The sequence below is a fragment of the Aegilops tauschii genome, chromosome 5 (genome assembly GCF_002575655.3).
Source record: "Aegilops tauschii subsp. strangulata cultivar AL8/78 chromosome 5, Aet v6.0, whole genome shotgun sequence".
Taxonomy (NCBI): domain Eukaryota; kingdom Viridiplantae; phylum Streptophyta; class Magnoliopsida; order Poales; family Poaceae; genus Aegilops; species Aegilops tauschii.
Window position 1 is genome coordinate 381,728,628 of NC_053039.3, and position 20,289 is coordinate 381,748,916.

Consider the following 20,289-nt stretch of genomic DNA (forward strand, 5'->3'; position numbering starts at 1 on the left):
ACCCGAGTCCACGCGCTTTACTCTGCTCTCCTCGCACGAGCGCAAGCGCACAGCGACCGCTCTGCTCTCGACGCTGTGGGAAGAGAGAGAGAGAGAGAGAGAGGGAGAATGCGGCGGCCACGGCGAGCGGGGAAGCCCGGGGGCGGCGGCGGGTGCGGGGGGAAGGCGGCGCCGGGGGCCGAGGCCGCGGCGGGAGCCGAGGATGCTGAAGGGGGCCCCGTGATCGCCGTCGGCGGGGAGGGCGACGCGTCGGTGCTAGGGATTCCGGTGGCCAGGGACGGCGGCGGGGAGAAGGCGCCGCCGGGGACGGCTGTCGCCCTTGCCCTGAAAAGCGCCGAGGGGGTGCCGGTGATCGCCGTCGTCAGTGATGCGGAGCCGGCGGTGCTAGGGATTCCGGTGGCCGCGGCGGCTGGGGGCGGAGGCGGCGGGGAGAAGGCGCCACTGGTGGCGGAGGTCGCGGTGGCCGTGAAGAGCGCTGAGGGGGCGCCGGTGATCGCCGTCGACGGGAAGGATGAGGCCCCAGTGCAAGGGGATCCGGCGGCCGGCCCCGCCGCTGATCGGAAGGGCGGTGCGCCGGCGGCGAAAGGAGTGGCGGAGAAGGATGACGAGGGGGTGAGGTGGCTCAAGTACTACTCGTCGATGCACAGCATACTCGTCGTCGGGGACGGGGATTTCTCCTTCTCGCTGGCGCTCGCCACCGCGTTCGGCTCCGGCCAGCACATCGTCGCCACGTCCCTCGACTCCTACGGTTCGATCCATTCCATACCCTCTTTGCTGCTCCTAATATAGGAGTATATAGGACCAGATATGTGTGCTCTGTGCTCTACTAGTAGTACTAATTTGGATGATGCTGCTACTACATTTTTGGCATTTCCTGCTTTGGACATGGGGAATAAATGGGGCCATGGGGGTGTACGGTACACACAAGAATACCATGGGCCTTGGACAATTTGGTATCTTATGCTGGTTAAAAAGGATTTGATGCACTTTACTGGGTTAGGAACTTAGGATCAAGTTATCATAAACTGGCTTCACATTCTGTGACAAAGGAACTAATCCTGCATACTATAAATTGAGCTGGTAGTAATTTTTCTCGAGCTGTATGGAGAAGACAAGGTGCTATACATATATACATTCAAACATGATTGATCTTGGTAAGGATTGTATGTGATCTGGATGAAACTAATCATGAAGAAGTTCCAACTCCAACCGTGTGTTGTACTGTCTTTTATTGCTAGGAATTGTGTGTCATGGAAACATCACATCCATTCGTGTATTGGGAATCGCTGTTGCTATTTCAAGTTTTTATTTTTCTTCATATTGTATCGATTATGAACTGAACAGGTTAAGTGTGTGTACTAAATCTTGTTGGCTAGTTTATTTTACCCTGAGATTCCCTGTTTTGCCGTTCAGCGCTGTTTAGAGTAACCTGTTGTTTTGATATGGTTGCACCTTGTAGCCTATCCACACCATTATTTTTCCTTTTGTCACTCTGTTGTGTCAACGATTACTCAACTCAACGAAATGTGACAAAATGCCCTTGGAGCAGGAAAATGGAAATGAATGAGTGAGAAATTAACTCAGTGAACATACTATATTAGGGCATCAGGGTAGCTCAGAAAAATGTCTTGATTTCATTCCATGTAACAACCACTCTTGTTTTTTCTTCTTCTTCTAAATATTTCGTATTTAATTCGTTTTTACTTTATAGATTTCTTATTTGCTCCACTCCTAAACCTACATTAATCTCAGAGAGATATTGTTGTTCCGTGATCACTTTTCGATGAACTTATCTGTTTGGTCTGCATATCTTGTTCGCAATCTTCTCGTGCAGACGCTTTAAAGAGGAAGTATGGCAACGCTGAGGCAAATATAACAGAGCTGAAAAGGTTGGACTGTACAGTTTTGCATGGTGTTGATGCAAAACTGATGAAGCTTTACCCTTCTCTGAAGATGAGACGGTTCGACCGGATCGTCCTTAATTTTCCTCATGCTGGGTTCAACGGAAAAGAGGATAACCCGCTAGTCATCAAGTATGTGCACTAATCTTTGGTTAATTCATGGATTACAAAATTGCTATCTTTTTACATATTGGCTGGTTGCATCATAATTGGTCTTAGTGACTTTCTTTGGTTTAATTTGATTTAGTATTCATGGGGCTGCATCTGGGTATGAGGAGTTTCATTGTTGGTGGTTTCATTTAGAAAATTTATGCATAGGTGCATGTGTCATTGGATGGAATCTATAGGAATTTTTATTTTATTTTAGTTATGGCCAATGAGGACTCTGTCACGTTGCACAGTCTCGTTGGTTGAAATGCGCTGTTTTTTATGGTTGCAGTAAGAATTGATAGCATTTCAGATATATTGCACATGCCATAGCTATGTATTCTCTGTATTCAAGATGACATTTATCTTATCATGAAGGCAGAAATATCTCCATGTACCAAATGCAAGAAAAGTAAACTAGAATGTTTTCATTCGATTCCTGAACCTTAATGTAAATCTTATACATCACTCTGTTTGCTAGTTCCTTCTCTGTATCTACTACTACCTCCGTTTTTGTAGATATAAGACGTTTTTGTAGGCTACAAAAACGTCGTATATTTTGATACGGAGGTAATAGTACTTACGAATACAAGGCATTCGAACTGTGACATCAAACTGTTTTTGTAACTTGTAAGCAGAAGTTTCTATACATATGAAGTGTGAAGTAAGATTGGTTTGTTTATCCGTAAGCAGCTTAATGTTTGTCTGCTAATGGTCGTTAACTGATGGTTTCTTATTTAGTTTAGTTAACCCAAGAACCTTTTCAAAATCTTTTTTTTAACATACTTTTGGATTGTTGGTTTCTTAGCTAACTTCTAATTAACATGTTGCTTTGACCTGTAGCTTGCATAAGCAGCTGGTAAATGGATTTTTTGCCAATGCACAACACTTGCTTCGGCCCTTTGGTGAAATCCACCTTAGCCACAAGACAGGATATCCTTACGACGCATGGGATATCGAGCAACTAGCCAATGAGTTTTGTCTTATTATGTTTGCTAAAGATATTTTCTGCAAAGAGGAGTACCCTGGTTATAACCAAAAGAGAGGAGATGGTGCAAAGTGCGATCAATCTTTTGCTCTAGGTCCTTGCTACACTTTTAAGTTCTGCATTGGAGACGTAAAGAAACTGAAGAAAGCGCATGGAAACGTTGGTTCAATCTCATCCCTTGGAGGCAGCAAATTCTATCCTGGCATCATGGCAACTGACACGAGGCCATTTGATCTGCGTCCACTTGCTCCAGCATGGCCTCGGCCACACTTTCCTCCAGCCAACAGAGTTGACATGCCAATCATGTTTGATCCTTACCCCTTTGGAGGTCCTCCAATGGAACGTCCAGGTTTGCCACTCAACGTATATGGCCCAGAGAGAGCTCCTTACTTTCATCACCAGGACATGATCCAGCCACTGTGCAGAGGGCCACCGCTGCATGTTTTGCCCAACCAAGGCAGCTTTCATCCACCAATGGACATGATCCAGCCACTGTGCAGAGGGCCACCGCTGCATGTTTTGCCCAACCAAGGTGGCTTTCATCCACCAATGAGGAGCCTTGAGCGTCCGGATCAGCCTTGGCACCAAGAGAGGCCTCCAGTTGTGCCACCATGGAGAAGCGACTACTACTACTCAGGAGAGTACCAGAGGAGTCTGCAGCGGGAGTATGAGATTGAGAGGCAACTGATGCCTGGAGGAGCCAGCCTGGGTTACTCTGATTTCCTCGAGAATCGCTACAGGGAGTCGGATCAGAGGCGGGGGAGGTTGGAAATGCTGATTCAGTTCTACGGTGGACGGTGAAGGATCGTTTTTGGAGGCTGTGTCTCTGCTACAAGGGTATCACTAGAGCAGAGAAACTCTGTCCTTGCAAGATGATGATGCAACGTTTCGACATGAGGTGTTTTGTACAGTTAGGGCCATTTTGCGTGGCGAACACCGACCACGAGTCCAGAACAGCACAAGTACTGCTGTTTTCTACTACTATCTACTACGTAGTCTAAACGAATACCCCTATAGACAGCAAAGCCTCATTTTGCAATGGAGCTGTCTTTAGGGGCTCAAAACTGTCCACGGTTATCTCGGTTTATCGACGGTAAGCTTGAACTTGGGGTATGTAATTGGCATCACTTTTGCTTCAGGTCTTACTTGTAAGACTTTCCTAATCTATTACTGCCCCCTTATATGCAAGAGAAACACTACCTCTGTTCCTAAATATTTATGAACAGAGGGTGTACTAGTTATGACTAGTGTGCTGCTGTGGTTTGAACGTCGGAATTTCGAATGCCCGAGGAACTGCCACTGTTGTCATCATAAACATAGAATTCGAACACAGGAAGTAGCAGAGGAGACGAGACGAAGAGCAGACCAGAGTGAGGTAGAAAACACGCTGCTGTGAGGTTGACAATTTTCTGAACTTGTTAGATGGTTGTACTTTTTTTCCCCCCTCGCGTTTGCTATTTCTCAAGTGACGGAATTTAGCTTGCAATCAGTCCGTTGATGCCTGTGTGGTGAAGCAGCAGCGTAGCCTCGGGGCTTAGACGGGGAGGCCGTGGCTGTCCTGGCGTACCTGACAAGGCCTCGCTAAGGACCTTACCGGCAGACAGTAAGGGAGGCGTGGGTGACAAAGATCAATGGTTACGCCGCCTAGATTGGAGGAAGATGAATGGTTGCAGATTGTTTTGTGTGGTGGGGGTTGCAATTCTGCCGTGCACGGATCCAACGTCTATAGCTGCTTTCAGATTCTTGCTACATTTTTTGACCATTTTCAGAATTTATCTGGTTTCATAGCGTTACATTCGGTTTTTCTTCTCGTTCCAAAGTGTACATTAGTGTCTCATCGTATATTATCGTGCATATTAAAACCGATCCAAAGCAAGAGCATCTTTTTTATTGGCACATAATGAAACACGATGATACACATTGAAATAAAGAATGAACAAATATCGAGATAATTTTTGACAACAACAAAAATAATTAGCGTGAATCTTAAAGCAACCACAGATATCCATGCACGGATATCCCGTTTTAGATCGAAATCGGACAAGTGACCGCAGTTCCTTTGTTTTTTTCCTCCGGCTACGAATCCGAACGCGTACATGCTCCCGTTACAGTCTCGCACAAGCTACGCAGCGCGTTGACCTCGTTGAATCCGAGGACCAGTTGTGCACGTCTCGCTGACGCTGAGCATCCCAAGCTCAATATATACCACCGCCACCATGCGATCCTCTCGTTTCCTTTTCGGCCGCGCAGCTTCTTCCATCGACCTCCTCCTCCCCCTCCGTTCCCGATGGCCATCAAGCGCGTCTTCCCCGGCGACCACCCCGACTTCAAGGTGGACACCAGCGGCGGCGCCCCGAGGCTCACCTTCTGCAACAGGGCGCGCTACTGGAGCTCCACCGACTACCAGGAGACGCGCGCGCTCGGCGTGGGCGCCTACGGCGGCGTCGTGGAGGCGCGCCACCTCACCAACGGCTGGACCGTCGCCGTCAAGAAGCCGCTCCCCTGCGCGCACGAGGGCGCCGGCATCGCCTGCGGCTGCGCCGACGCCCGTACGCTGCGCGAGGCCGCGTTCCTCGCGGCGTGCCACCGCCACCGCGCCATCGTCGAGCTCCGGGCGCTCTCGCTCGACCCCTTGGCCGGCAAGCTCGCCGTCGTGATGGAGTGCGTCGGGCCCAGCCTGCACGACGTCCTCCACGAGCACCGCCGCGGCCGGCCGTTCCCCGAGGGCGACGTCCGCTGCATCATGGAGCAGCTCCTCGGCGCCGCCAAGCACATGCACGGGCTCCGCATCATCCACCGCGACATCAAGCCGGGGAACATCCTCGTCGGCGCAGACGGCATCAGCACTGTCAAGATCTGCGACCTAGGGCTCGCGGTGTCCATGGCAGAGCCCGCGCCGTACGGCCAGCACGGCACACGCCGGTACATGGCACCGGAGATGCTCCTCGGCAAGACCGACTACGACGCCACGGTTGACATGTGGTCCCTCGGCTGCGTCATGGCCGAGCTCCTCTCCGGGAAGCCGCTCTTCGACGGGGACGACGACGCCCAACAGCACCTCGCCATCTTCCGCGTTCTCGGCGTGCCATTGTTCACGATCTGGCCAGCCTACAAGTCCTTGCCGCTCGCCGGGAAACTGGTGACGCCGCCGCATGTCATTTCCCGCAACAAGCTCCGTCAGCACTTCCCAGAGGACCTCCTCTCCAAAGAAGGTTTCGAAGTCCTCAAGGGGCTCCTCTCGTGCAACGTCGACAAGAGGTTGTCGGCCACCACCGCGCTAAGGCGACCATGGTTCGCCAACGTCACCAAAGATTTGTATTGCGTTCATCACAAATGTGCATGAGGTTGTATATTGGTCATGTGAAGAGCACTCAGTGTATAGCTTGTTGCAAGAACATAAAACTACAACTGTGGGCGTCCTAAACACTACTAAAAGTGTTGGCTGGCTTCCTCATGGATCAGTCCTCTCCATTGGATGTTGAATGAACGATGGATTGGTGGCCACATGTTACAGCGTGACTGCCCATGGGCAGTCACCTGATCCCAGTCCTGGTCGAATATACTCCCTCCGTTTTTATTTACTCTGTACATTAGAGTGTTGGGTAACGTAGCAGAAATTCAAAATTTTCTACGCATCACCAAGATCAATCTATGGAGTAATCTAGCAACGAGGGGAAGCGGAGTGCATCTACATACCCTTGTAGATCGCGATGCGGAAGCGTTGCAAGAACGCGGATGAAGGAGTCGTACTCGTAGCGATTCAGATCGTGGTTGATTCCGATCTAAGCGCCGAACCACGGCGCCTCCGCGTTCAACACACGTGCAGCCCGGTGACGTCTCCCACGCCTTGATCCAGCAAGGAGAGAGGGAGAGGTTGGGGAAGACTCCGTCTAGCAGCAGCACAACGGCATGGTGGTGATGGAGGAGCGTGGCACTCCTGCAGGGCTTCGCCAATCACCGCAAGAGACGAGGAGGGAGAGGGTAGGGCTGCGCCAAGAGAGAGATGTTCTCATGTGTATGGCAGCCCCAAAACCCCCACTATATATAGGGGAGGGGGAGGGGCTGCTCCCCCATCTATGGTTTCCCCCCCAAGGGGTGCGGCCAGCCCTAGATCCATCTAGGGGGTGGCCAAGGGGGGAGAGAAGGGGGGGCGCACCACTAGGTGGGCCTTAGGCCCATCTGAGCCTAGGGTTTCCCCCTTCCCCCCCTTCCTGCGCCCTGGGCCCCTTGTGGGAGGCGCACCAGCCCACCTAGGGGCTGGTCCCTTCCCACACTTGGCCCACGCAGCCCTCTGGGGCCGGTGGCCTCACCTGGTGGACCCCCGGGACCCTCCGGTGGTCCCGGTACGTTACCGATAGCACCCGAAACTTTTCCGGTGACCAAAACAGGACTTCCCATATATAAATCTTTACCTCCGGACCATTCCGGAACTCCTCGTGACGTCCGGGATCTCATCCGGGACTCTGAACAACATTTGGTAACCACGTATATCTATTCCCTATGACCCTAGCGTCATCGAACCTTAAGTGTGTAGACCCTACGGGTTCGGAAACCATGCAGACATGACCAAGACGTTCTCCGGCCAATAACCAACAGCGGGATCTGGATACCCATGTTGGCTCCCACATGTTCTACGATGATCTCATCGGATGAACCACGATGTCGGGGATTCAATCAATCATGTATACAATTCCCTTTGTCAATCGGTATGTTACTTGCCCGAGATTCGATCGTCGGTATCTCGATACCTTGTTCAATCTCGTTACCGGCAAGTCTCTTTACTCGTTCCGTAACACATCATCCCGTGATCAACTCCTTGGTCACATTGTGCACATTATGATGATGTCCTACCGAGTGGGCCCAGAGATACCTCTCCGTTTACACGGAGTGACAAATCCCAGTCTCGATTCGTGCCAACCCAACAGACACTTTCGGAGATACCCGTAGTGCACCTTTATAGCCACCCAGTTACGTTGTGATGTTTGATACACCCAAAGCATTCCTACGGTATCCGGGAGTTGCACAATCTCATGGTCTAAGGAAATGATACTTGACATTAGAAAAGCTCTTAGCAAACGAACTACACGATCTTGTGCTAGGCTTAGGATTGGGTCTTGTCCATCACATCATTCTCCTAATGATGTGATCCCATTATCAACGACATGCAATGTCCATGGTCAGGAAACCGTAACCATCTATTGATCAATGAGCTAGTCAACAAGAGGCTTACTAGGGACATGGTGTTGTCTATGTATCCACACATGTATCCGAGTTTCCTATCAATACAATTCTAGCATGGATAATAAACGATTATCATGAACAAGGAAATATAATAATAACCAATTTATTATTGCCTCTAGGGCATATTTCCAACAGTCTCCCACTTGCACTAGAGTCAATAATCTAGTTCACATCACCATGTGATTAACACTCACAGGTCACATCACCATGTGACCAACATCCAAAGAGTTTACTAGAGTCAACAATCTAGTTCACATCACTATGTGATTAACACTCAATGAGTTCTGGTTTGATCATGTTATGCTTGTGAGAGAGGTTATTAGTCAACGGGTCTGAACCTTTCAGATCCGTGTGTGCTTTACGAATATCTATGTCATCTTGTGGATGCTACCACGCGCTACTTGGAGCCATTTCAAATAACTGCTCTACTATGCGAATCCGGTTTACTACTCAGAGTCATCCGGATTAGTGTCAAAGTTCGCATCGACGTAACCCTTTACAACGAACTCCTTTTCACCTCCATAATCGAGAAAATTCCTTAGTCCACTAGATACTAAGGATAAGTTCGACCGCTGTCATGTGATCCATTCCCGGATCACTATTGTACCCCTTGACCAACTCATGGCAAGGCACACTTCATGTGCAGTACACAGCATAGCATACTGTAGAGCCTACGTCTAAAACACAGGTGACGAACTTCGTCCTTTCTCTCTCTTCTGCTGTGGTCGGGTCTTGAGTCTTACTCAATACTCACACCTTGTAACACAGCCAAGAACTCCTTCTTTGCTGATCTATTTTTGAACTCCTTCAAAAACCTGTCACGGTATGTATTCATTTGAAAGTATCATCAGGCGTCTTGATCTATCTCTATAGATCTTGATGCCCAATATGTAAGCAGCTTTATCCAGGTCTTCCCTTGAAAAACTCCTTTCAAACAACCCTTTATGCTTTCCAGAAATTTTACATCATTTCGGATCAACAATATGTCATTCACATATACTTATCAGAAATGTTGTAGCGCTCCCATTCACTTTATTGTAAATACAAGTTTCTAACAAACTTTGTATAAACCCAAAAACTTTGATCACTCCATCAAAGCGTATATTCTGACTCCGAGATGCTTGCTCTAATCCATGGAAGGATCGCTGGAGCTAGCATACCTTTTAGCATCCTTAGGATCGACAAAACCTTTCTGATTGTATCACATACAACCTTTCCTTACGAAAACTTGTAAGGAAACTTGTTTTGACATCCATCTGCCAGATTTCACAAATGCAGCTAATGCTAACATGATTCCGACGGACTTAAGCATCGCTACGGATGAGAAAATCTCATCGTAGTCAACTCCCTGAACTTGCGAAAATACTCTTTGCCACAAGTCGAGCTTCATAGACGGTAACATTACCGTCCACGTCCGTCTTCTTCTTAAAGATCCATTTATCTCAATGGCTTGCCGATCATCGGGCAAGTTCACCAAAGTCCATGCTTTGTTCTGATACATGGATCCTATCTCGGATTTCATGGCTTCTAACCATTTGTCGGAATATGGGCCCACCATCGCTTCTCCATAGCTCGTAGGTTCAGTATTGTCTAACAACATGATATCTAAGACAGGATTACCGTACCACTTAGGAGTAGTACATATCCTTGTCGACCTACGAGGTTTGGTAGTGACTTGATCCGAAGTTTCATGATCACTATCATAAGCTTCCACTTCAATTGGTGTAGGTGCCACAAGAACAACTTCCTGTGCCCTGTTACACACTAGTTGAAGTGACGGTTCAATAACCTTATCAAGTCTCCATCATCCTCCCACTCAATTCTTTCGAGAGAAACTTTTCCTCGAGAAAGGACCCGTTTCTAGAAACAATCACTTTTGCTTCCAGATCTGAAATAGGAGGTATACCCAACTGTTTTGGGTATTCTATGAAGATGCATTTATCCGCTTTGGGTTCGAGCTTATCAGCCTGAAACTTTTTCACATAAGCGTCGCAGCCCCAAACTTTTAAGAAACGACAGCTTAGGTTTCTCTAAACCATAGTTCATACGGTGTCGTCTCAACGGAATTGCGTGGTGCCCTATTTAAAGTGAATGCGGTTGTCTCTAATGCCTAACCCATAAACGATAGTGGTAATTCGATAAGAGACATCATGGTATGCACCACATCCAATAGGGTGCAGTTATGATGTTCGGACACACCATCACACTGTGGTGTTCCAGGCGGTATTAATTGTGAACACTTTCCACAATGTCTTAATTGTGTGCCAAGCTCGTAACTCAGATACTCATCTCTATGATCATATCACAGACATTTTATCCTCTTGTCACGACGATCTTCAACTTCACTCTGAAATTACTTGAACCTTTCAATAATTCAGACTTGTGTTTCATCAAGTAAATACACTCAGCATCTACACAAATTATCTGTGAAGTAAGAACATAACGATATCCACTGCATGCCTCAGCACTCATTGGACTGCATACATCAAAATGTATTACTTCCAACAAGTTGCTCTCTTGTTCCATCTTACTGAAAATGAGGCCTTTCAGTCATCTTGCCCATGTGGTATGATTTGCATGTCTCAAGTGATTCAAAATCAAGTGAGTTCAAACGATCCATCTGCATGTAGTTTCTTCATACCAATAGACATGGTTCGCATGTCTCAATCTTTTCAAAAACGAGTGAGTCCAAAGATCCATCTACATGGAGCTTCTTCATGCGTTCTATACCAATATGACTCAAATGGCAGTGCCACAAGTATGTGGTACTATCATTACTATTTTATATATTTTGGCACGAACATGTGTATCACTGCGATCGAGATTCATTTTAGGTGCAAGACCATTGAAGGTATTATTCAAATAAACAGAGTAACCATTATTCTCCTTAAATGAATAACCGTATTGCGATAAATATAATCCAACCATGTTTATGCTCAACACAAACACCAAATAACAATTATTTAGGTTTAACACCAATCTCGATGGTAGAGGGAGCATGCGACGCTTGATCACATCAACCTTGGAAACACTTCCAACACATATCGTCATCTCACCTTTAGCTAGTCTCCGTTTATTCCGCAGCTTTTATTTTGAGTTACTAACACTTAGCAACCGAACCGGTATCTAATACCCTGGTGCTGCTAGGAGTACTAGTAAAGTACACATTCATATAATGTATATCCAATATACTTCTGTCGACCTTGCCTGCCTTCTCATCTACCAAGTATCTAGGGTAGTTCTGCTTCAGTGACCGTTCCCCTCATTACAGGAGCACTTAGTCTCGGGTTTGGGTTTAACCTTGGGATTCTTCACTAGAGCAACAAATGATTTGCTGTTTCATGAAGTATCCCTTTTGCCCTTGCCCTTCTTGAAACTAGTGGTTTTATTAACCATCAACAATTGATGCTCCTATTTGATTTATACTTTCGCGGTGTCAAACATCGCGAATAGCTCAAGGATCATCATATCTATCCCTGATATGTTATAGTTCATCACGAAGCTCTAATAGCTTGGTGGCAGTGACTATGGAGAACCATCACTATCTCATCTGGAAGATTAACTCCCACTCGATTCAAGCGATTGTGGTACTCAGACAATCTGAGCACACGCTCAACGATTGAGCTTTTCTCCCTTAGTTTGCAGGCTTAAGAAACTTGTCAGAGGTCTCATACCTCTTGACGTGGGCACTAGTCTGAAACCCCAATTTCAGTCTTCGGAACATCTCATATGTTCTGCGACGTTTCAAAACGTCTTTGGTGCCACAATTCTAAACCGTTAGCATTACGCACTGAACTATCACGTAGTCATCAAAACATGTATGCCAGATGTTTCGCAACATCTACAGACGACGCTGAGGTTCAGCACACCGAGCGGTGCATTAAGGACATAAGCCTTCTGTGCAGCAATGAGGACAATCCTCAGTTCACGGACCCAGTCCGCATAATTGCTACTACCAACTTTCAACTAAATTTTCTCTAGGAACATATCTTAAACACTATAACTAAAGCGTAAGCTATGACATAATTTGCAAAGACCTTTTGACTATGTTCATGATAATTAAGTTCATCTGATTATTTAATGAACTCCCACTCAGATAGACATCCCTCTAGTCATCTAAGTGATACATGATCCGAGTCAAACTAGGCCGTGTCCGATCATCACGTGAGACGGACTAGTCATCATCGGTGAACATCTCCATGTTGATCGCATCTACTATACGACTCATGTTCAACCTTTCGATCTCTTGTGTTCCGAGGCCATGTCTGTACATGCTAGGCTCGTCAAGTCAACCTAAGTGTTTCGCATGTGTTCCGAGGCCATGTCTGTACATGCTAGGCTCGTCAACACCCGTTGTATGCGAACGTTAGAATCTATCACACCCGATCATCACGTGGTGCTTCGAAACAACGAACCTTCGCAACAGTGCACAGTTAGGAGGAACACGTCTCTTGAAATTTTAGTGAGGGATCATCTTATTTATGCTACCGTCGTCCTAAGCAAATAAGATGTAAACATGATAAACATCACATGCAAATCATAAAGTGACGTGATATGGCCAATATCATCTTGCGCCTTTGATCTCCATCTTCGAGGCGCGACATGATCACCTTCGTCACCGGCATGACACCATGATCTCCATCATCGTGTCTTCATGAAGTTGTCTCGCCAACTATTACTTCTACTACTATGGCTAACGGTTAGCAATAAAGTAAAGTAATTACATGGCGTTATTCATTGACACGCAGGTCATACAATAAATTAAGACAACTCCTATGGCTCCTGCCGGTTGTCATACTCATCGACATGCAAGTCGTGATTCCTATTACAAGAACATGATCAATCTCATACATCACATATATCATTCATCACATCCTTTTGGCCATATCACATCACATAGCATACCCTGCAAAAACAAGTTAGACGTCCTCTAATTGTTGTTGCATGTTTTACGTGGCTGCTATGGGATTCTAGCAAGAACGTTTCTTACCTACGCAAAAGCCACAACGTGATATGCCAATTTCTATTTATCCTTCATAAGGACCCTTTTCATCGAATCCGATCCGACTAAAGTGGGAGAGACAGACACCCGCTAGCCACCTTATGCAACTAGTGCATGTCAGTCGGTGGAACCTGTCTCACGTAAGTGTGCGTGTAAGGTCGGTCCGGGCCGCTTCATCCCACGATGCCGCCGAATCAAGATAAGACTAGTAACGGCAAGTAAATTGATAAAATCGACGCCCACAACTACTTTGTGTTCTACTCGTGCATAGAAACTACGCATAGACCTAGCTCATGATGCCACTGTTGGGTAACGTAGCAGAAATTCAAAATTTTCTACGCATCACCAAGATCAATCTATGGAGTAATCTAGCAACGAGGGGAAGGGGAGTGCATCTACATACCCTTGTAGATCGCGATGCGGAAGCATTGCAAGAACGCGGATGAAGGAGTCGTACTTGTAGCGATTCAGATCGCGGTTGATTCCGATCTAAGCGCCGAACCACGGCGCCTCCGCGTTCAACACACGTGCAGCCCGGTGACGTTTCCCACGCCTTGATCCAGCAAGGAGAGAGGGAGAGTGTAAGGGCTTATTTATCCCTAAGATGTTTTGGTGATTGATGACAATGCTTTTGCGGACTTATCGTGTGCGTTGAGTGTTTTTCAGAGATTCATTCTTTTGACACGAGACGATTTCCTCCCCTCGGAGCTTAAAGCGAAGACGTTGTAGTCCTTTCGGATTAGTTTGGTGGACTAGTTTCATAGGGATCACCGTACTATCAAGAGGGGGTCCGTTTTGGAAAGGCTAGGGCGGAATCATCACGTACAGTTCCTTTGCCCCTACCTTCGAGCCTTTCCGTTTCGATGATGGGATTGGTTCTCCTCTCTTTGTGCCCTCTCTGGTCCCAGCGGTAGTACCGCGGGCCAGAGCGGTAGTACCACTTGGGTGCTACAAGCGGTAGTACCGCTCTGGAGCGGTAGTACCGCCCAGAGCAGTAGTACCGCTAGTAGCCCCATGTATGTACTATCTCTGGTCCCAGCGGTAGTATCGCGGGACGGAGCGGTAGTACCGCTTGGGTGCCACAAGCGGTAGTACCGCTCTGGGCGCGGTAGTACCGCTCCAGAGCAGTAGTACCGCTAGTGGCCCCAAGCCGTAGTACCGCAGTGGTCTCGTGCTAGTACCGCCTCGATTCGAGGTCTCCTTTTTCGTGTCGGGTTTTACGGTATTGGCCGCGGCTGTGGGGGGCCGTAGTATCGCTCCTGTGCGGTAGTACCTCCCTCCCTCCGTGGTAGTACCACTGTGGGCCAAGCGGTAGTACCGCTTATAGTGGCAAGTGGTAGTACCGCTGGCACAGCGGTACTACCGCTCTCTTCGGGGCAGAAAGGGGGTAACGGTTGGTTTGTTCCCCCCACTATATAAAGGGGTCTTCTTCCCCAAAGTTGACTCACCTCTTCCCCCAAAAGCTCCATTGTTGCTCCAAGCTCCATTTTCGCCCGATCTCTCTTCCTAGCCAATCAAACTTGTTGATTTGCTCGGGATTGGTTGAGAAGGCCACGATCTACACTTCCACCAAGAGAAATTTGATTCCCCCCACTTATCCCTAGCGGATCTTGTTACTCTTGGGTGTTTGAGCACCCTAGACGGTTGAGGTCACCGCGGAGCCATAGTCCATTGTGGTGTCGTTGGGAGCCTCCAATTAAGTTGTGGAGATTGCCCCAACCTTGTTTGTAAAGGTCCGGTCGCCGCCTTCAAGGGCACCAATAGTGGAATCACGGCATCTCGCATTGTGTGAGGGCGTGAGGAGAATACGGTGGCCCTTGTGGCTTCTTGGGGAGCATTGTGCCTCCACACCGCTCCAACGGAGACGTACTTCCCCTCAAAAGGAAGGAACTTCGGTAACACATCCTCGTCTCCACCGGCTCCACTCTTGGTTATCTCATTCCTTTACTTTCGCTAGTTTACTTGTGTTATATCTCTTACTTGCTTGCGTGCTTGTTGTCGTTGCATCATATAGGTTGCTCACTTAGTTGCATATCTAGACAACCTATTTTGATGCAAAGTTTAATTTGGTAAAGAAAAGCTAAAAATTGTTAGTTGCCTATTCACCCCCCTCTAGTCAACTATATCGATCCTTTCAATTGGTATCAGAGCCTCGTCTCTTTATTAAGGACTTCACCGTCCAAAGAGTATGGTTGACGTCGTAGACGGTGCGGAGGAGCACTCCGGTGAGAATCCAGTCTCGTCTACGGGAGATGGGGGAACCGTGGTCTCTCGTGAGGAATTCAATGTGGCGTTGGACACATTGAAAACCTCCATGACGACCAAGGTCGAAAGAATGTTGAATAAATTCTTAGAAGGGCTTAAACTTACCACCGCACCGTTGAAAGTGGGTGATCCCGCTAACAAGGTGACGGATGCTACCTCCGACAAGGGGGAAGCTTCGAGCGAGAAGGCTCCTTGTTCTAGTGATAAAAATGGGACCGACATCTTTGCTCATGTGGAACCTCCACCCGTCTATGGTGGACCGCTCCCTTCCACTCATTTGAATCATGCCGGCCCGGCCCCTAAGATTGAGAAGAATGTAGATTTTGATTCTTGGGTCTATCATTTTAAGCGTCATTTAAATCATGTGAACACTAACCTTTGGAGAATTATTGAAGAAGGCTTTTATCCGCATGACCGAAGTAACTTCACTCCTAGAGAAGTTGTGAATCATCAATTCAATGAGAATGCTCTCTTCATCATCCAAGAAGCCATCCCACCCGAAGATCTTCCCCATCTCCGGCCTTACACCGTGGCCAAAGATGCGTGGCTCCAAGTTGTTTCCCTTTATCGGGGAAGCGCAAGCATTCAACGCTCCAACTATGAAGTGGTGCAAGATGAAGCCGACGAGTTTGCAATGAAAGAAGATGAAGAAGCTCGTGAGCTTTTTCGGAGAGTAACCAAACTCGCGGTCTCGCTCCGAGATCATGGAAGTAAGGACACGGATGACAATTGGATCAAGCGCAAGTTCCTCAAGGCAATGATGCCCTACCACAAAGCCATGTCCTCCGTAATTCGTCAAAGGCCGGACTTTCACACCTTGTCCTCAAGTGAAGTGTTGGATGAGTTTGTGGCTATGAGCATCTTGGACAAGACCACCGACAATGCGGTTCTTCGCTCTCAAAGAGTTAAGAAGCCCAGCCTCGCTCTAAAGGCCAAGGTTAGTATGGAGGAAGAGGATGAAGAGGAAGAAGAGGAGGGAAACCTCGAAGATACGAAGTATGCCTATCATGAACACATGGCTCTTGCTTCAAGGAAATTTTGGAGCAAGAAGAACTCGAGGCCAAACTTCAACAAAAGCAACTCAAGTGGCGCAAAGGGCAAGCAACGGATGAGGACTTGCTTCAATTGTGGCAATGTGAGCCATTTTGTTGCGGAGTGCCCTTACGAGAAGAGGGAAGACAATGGTGGCAAGCTCATTAGAAAAGACAAGGCCAAGTCGTTCCCCAACAAGAGCAACTTCACCAAGAAGACTCCTCCCAAGGCACTGGTTGTTCAAGAAGAGTACAATGAGGATGATGACAATGATGAAGATGGTGAGTCGGTTGCCATGGCCTCCGTTGCCATTGCGAAGACTCCACGAGTGTCTCTCTTCGACTCACCCAATGAGAACATCACCGCCAAGTGCCTCATGGCTAAAGCCACCAATAAGGTAACCTCCAACATCAAAACTACCATCATTAATCATCTTTCTTCGACAGATAGCATTGATGAACATGAGGGGACAAATGTGGAGGAAAATGAGTTTGAGATCTTTATGGGTAAACTCAAGGGTAAATCCAAGAAGCACTTCGTTGCTCTCTTGGAACAACTTGGTGAAGCCAATGACATGATCGAGGCTCACGAGGATACCATCTCTAAGATGGAGGGGCATAGTCGTGACTATGCCGATGAGATTTCGGATCTTTCCAATGCTCTTGACGAAGAGCGTGGTCTTTGTTTGGCTCTTGAGGAGTCATACAACGATGATCATGCTAAGTTAAAGAAAGATCTTGATCATGCTCTTGTTGTGTCTCGTGTGCTAAACTCCGAGAAGGCAAAACTTGGGGTTGATCTTGCTAGACTCAAAGAGGAGTTTGGCATTCTCGACAAGGCTCACAAAGTCTTGAAGGGTGTTCATGCTAGCCTCAAGGAGTCTCATGATCAACTCCAAGTGAAGCTAACAAAGGAGAAAGCCACCTTTCCTCATATGGTGTTAATTGATAATGCAAATGCTACTAACCCGTGTTGTGAGCATGTGCATCTTGTTGAGGAGAATGCTAAGTTGAAGGAGCAACTTGAGAAAGGCCTTGTGTCATGCATACAAGGTGAGAAGAACCTCAACGACCTCTTGAGCAATCAAAAGGAAGTTGTGGCCAAGGAGGGGATTGGGTTCACACCCAATCCCAAGAACAAGAAGAAGAATGACAAGACCAAGCGACCTCCTCCTCTCAAGCAAACTTTTGTGAAGGAGGGAGAGGGTGCTTCCAAGGAGAACAAGAACAAGGCGAAGGGTGGCGGTGTCAAGAAGAGCAATACCACTCCTTCCAACAAAGCCGGCGACTTTAATCCTTCTTATGTGTTATGCCGTGCTAGTGATGGGCATGTTTATGCCAAATTCGTTGGTTCTCCTCATGAGTACATTGAATGGTCTATTTGGGTTCCTAAGACCCTTGTTGCTAACATCAAAGGACCCATTATTAAATGGGTACCTAAAACCAAGCATTGATCTCTTGTAGGTGTTTGCTTCCGGTGGGGGATCATGGTTGCTCGATAGTGGAGCTACAAATCATATGACCGGAAGCAAGGACTTGGTGGTGGACGTGCACAAAATTCCATCTATGCCCACCAATGTCGAGTGGGGTGATGCCTCGTCTTCTAAGGTATTGGGACTCGGCAAAGTCGTCATTTCTCATGATCTCACGATCGAGAAGGTCATGCTAGTTGAGTCCCTTGCATACAATTTACTTTCCGTTCATCAACTTGCTATCATGGGTTTTGCCACCTTCTTTGATATTGATACCGTGGCCCTCTTGTGGAGCAAGAGTCTTAAAGTAGCCTTTGTTGGGCATGTCGAGAACGGTCTCTATGTGATTAACTTTTCGGAGCGACCCACTAAGACCGCGACATGCCTAATGGCTAAAGTTGACGTGGGATGGCTTTGGCATCGCCGTTTAGCCCATGTCAATATGAGATCTTTGCAAAGTCTTCTCAAGGGGGACCATGTCCGTGGACTAACGAACGTTAGTTTTGCCAAAGATCGTGCTTGCAGTGCTTGTATCGAAGGAAAGCTTCATGAGAAGGCTCACCCTCCCACGACTCTTATTTACTCGAAGAGGCCGTTGGAGCTCCTTCATTTGGATCTCTTTGGGCCTCCATCCTTTGATAGTCTTGGGGGTAGAAAGTACTGCTTGGTAATTGTGGATGATTATTCTAGATACACGTGGGTGTATTTCTTCAAGAGGAAGAGTGAGACCCAACAAACGGTCATTGACTTTGCAAATGAAGCCCAACGTCAACACAATGCAAAGATCTTGACAATAAGAAGTGACAACGGCACCGAGTTCAAGAACTACACCTTGGATGAGTTTCTCAGTGACGAGGGGATCAAGCATCAATATTCCGCACCTTACACCCCTCAACAAAATGGTGTTGCGGAGAGGAAGAATCGGACGTTGATGGATGCGACAAGGACCATGATGGCGGAGTTCAAGTCTCCATACAACTTTTGGGCCGAAGCCATCAACACCGCGTGTCATGCTTCAAATTGGCTCTATCTTCGCAAAGGCTTGAACAAGACTCCATATGAGATCCTCACCGGTAACAAGCCCAACCTCAAGTACTTTCGGGTGTTCGGGTGTAAGTGTTTCATTCTCAAAAAGGTGTTCGTTTGTCTAAATTTGAGACTAGAGCTCATGAGGGCATATTTGTTGGTTATGCTACAAACTCCCATGCTTACCGTGTTCTCAATAAGTCCACGGGACTTATTGAGGAGACGTGTAACGTGGAGTTTGATGAAAATAACGGCTCCCAAGTGGAGCAAAGTGGTACTTGTGATGTAGGTGATGAAATTCCTCCCCAAACCATAAGAAGAATGGGTATTGGATATATCCTACCCATTGAGGAACCCCTTGTGGCCGAAGGAGAAGGACAATGCTCCACTCAAGTGGAGCCATCACCAACCCAAGACCCACACGCTTCCGAAGAACAAAGTGAAGGCCCTCAACCTCATGAACAAGATCAAGGGCAAGATCAACCTCAAGATGGTGGTGATCCACCAAATGATGCCCAAGGTCAAGTTCTTCCCCTCGAGCTAGTTCAAGATCAAGAACAAGCTCAAGACGACGCTCAAGATGATCAAGTAACCCCTCCTCACTTCACTTCCAAGGAGGAATTGGAGTGTCGTGCCGCTAAGATCGCTTCCAAGCTCACCACCAAAGGTCATCTCATGGAGAATGTGGTTGGAAGCCTAAGAAAGGGGGTAAGCACTCGTAGACAATTAGCAAAATATTGTGAACATCATGCGTTTGTTTCTTGTGTCGAACCCCAAAAGGTTTATGAAGCGCTTGAGGACCCGGATTGGCTCAAAGCCATGCATGAAGAACTCAACAACTTCGAACATAACCAAGTGTGGAAGTTAGTGCCAAGGCCAACCGGGAATCATAATATCATTGGAACCAAGTGGATATTCAAGAACAAGCAAGACGCTCATGGAATCATTGTTCGCAACAAGGCTCGTTTGGTGGCACAAGGCTACTCCCAAGTCGAGGGTATCGACTACGGTGAAACCTTTGCCCCCGTTGCTCGCCTTGAATCTATTCGTTTGTTGATTGCTTATGCTTCTCATCATAATTTCATTTTGCAACAAATGGATGTGAAGAGTGCTTTTCTTAATGGTCCCATAAATGAGTTGGTATATGTCAAACAACCCCCCGGGTTCGAAGATCCCTATTTCCCCGATCATGTGTATCAACTCCACAAGGCGCTCT

At 47.4% G+C, this 20,289-nt stretch overlaps 2 protein-coding genes across 2 annotated transcripts; both read left to right on the forward strand.

The window, feature by feature from the left end:
• Positions 1–4,277, forward strand: LOC109746529 (uncharacterized). Its single transcript, XM_020305651.4, has 3 exons — positions 1–748; positions 1,835–2,033; positions 2,892–4,277. Exons 1-3 carry the CDS (start codon positions 109–111, stop codon positions 3,835–3,837), a joined length of 1,785 nt encoding a protein of 594 aa, XP_020161240.1. The 5' UTR covers positions 1–108; the 3' UTR covers positions 3,838–4,277.
• A 1,046-nt stretch (positions 4,278–5,323) lies between these two features.
• On the forward strand, positions 5,324–6,379 carry LOC109746525 (putative cyclin-dependent kinase F-2). The gene has a single exon (XM_073499174.1). It carries the CDS (start codon positions 5,324–5,326, stop codon positions 6,377–6,379), a length of 1,056 nt encoding a protein of 351 aa, XP_073355275.1.
• The last annotated feature ends 13,910 nt before the right edge of the window (positions 6,380–20,289 follow it).

What these genes read in the sequence shown, in the direction of transcription:
- LOC109746525 (XM_073499174.1), top strand. Translation starts at nt 5,324, where the DNA reads ATGGCCATCAAGCGCGTCTTCCCCGGCGACCACCCCGACTTCAAGGTG.
- LOC109746529 (XM_020305651.4), top strand. Translation starts at nt 109, where the DNA reads ATGCGGCGGCCACGGCGAGCGGGGAAGCCCGGGGGCGGCGGCGGGTGC. An exon ending in CACGTCCCTCGACTCCTACG is followed by an intron (nt 749 to 1,834) that starts GTTCGATCCATT and finishes CTTCTCGTGCAG; the next exon opens with ACGCTTTAAAGAGGAAGTAT. An exon ending in GATAACCCGCTAGTCATCAA is followed by an intron (nt 2,034 to 2,891) that starts GTATGTGCACTA and finishes TTTGACCTGTAG; the next exon opens with CTTGCATAAGCAGCTGGTAA.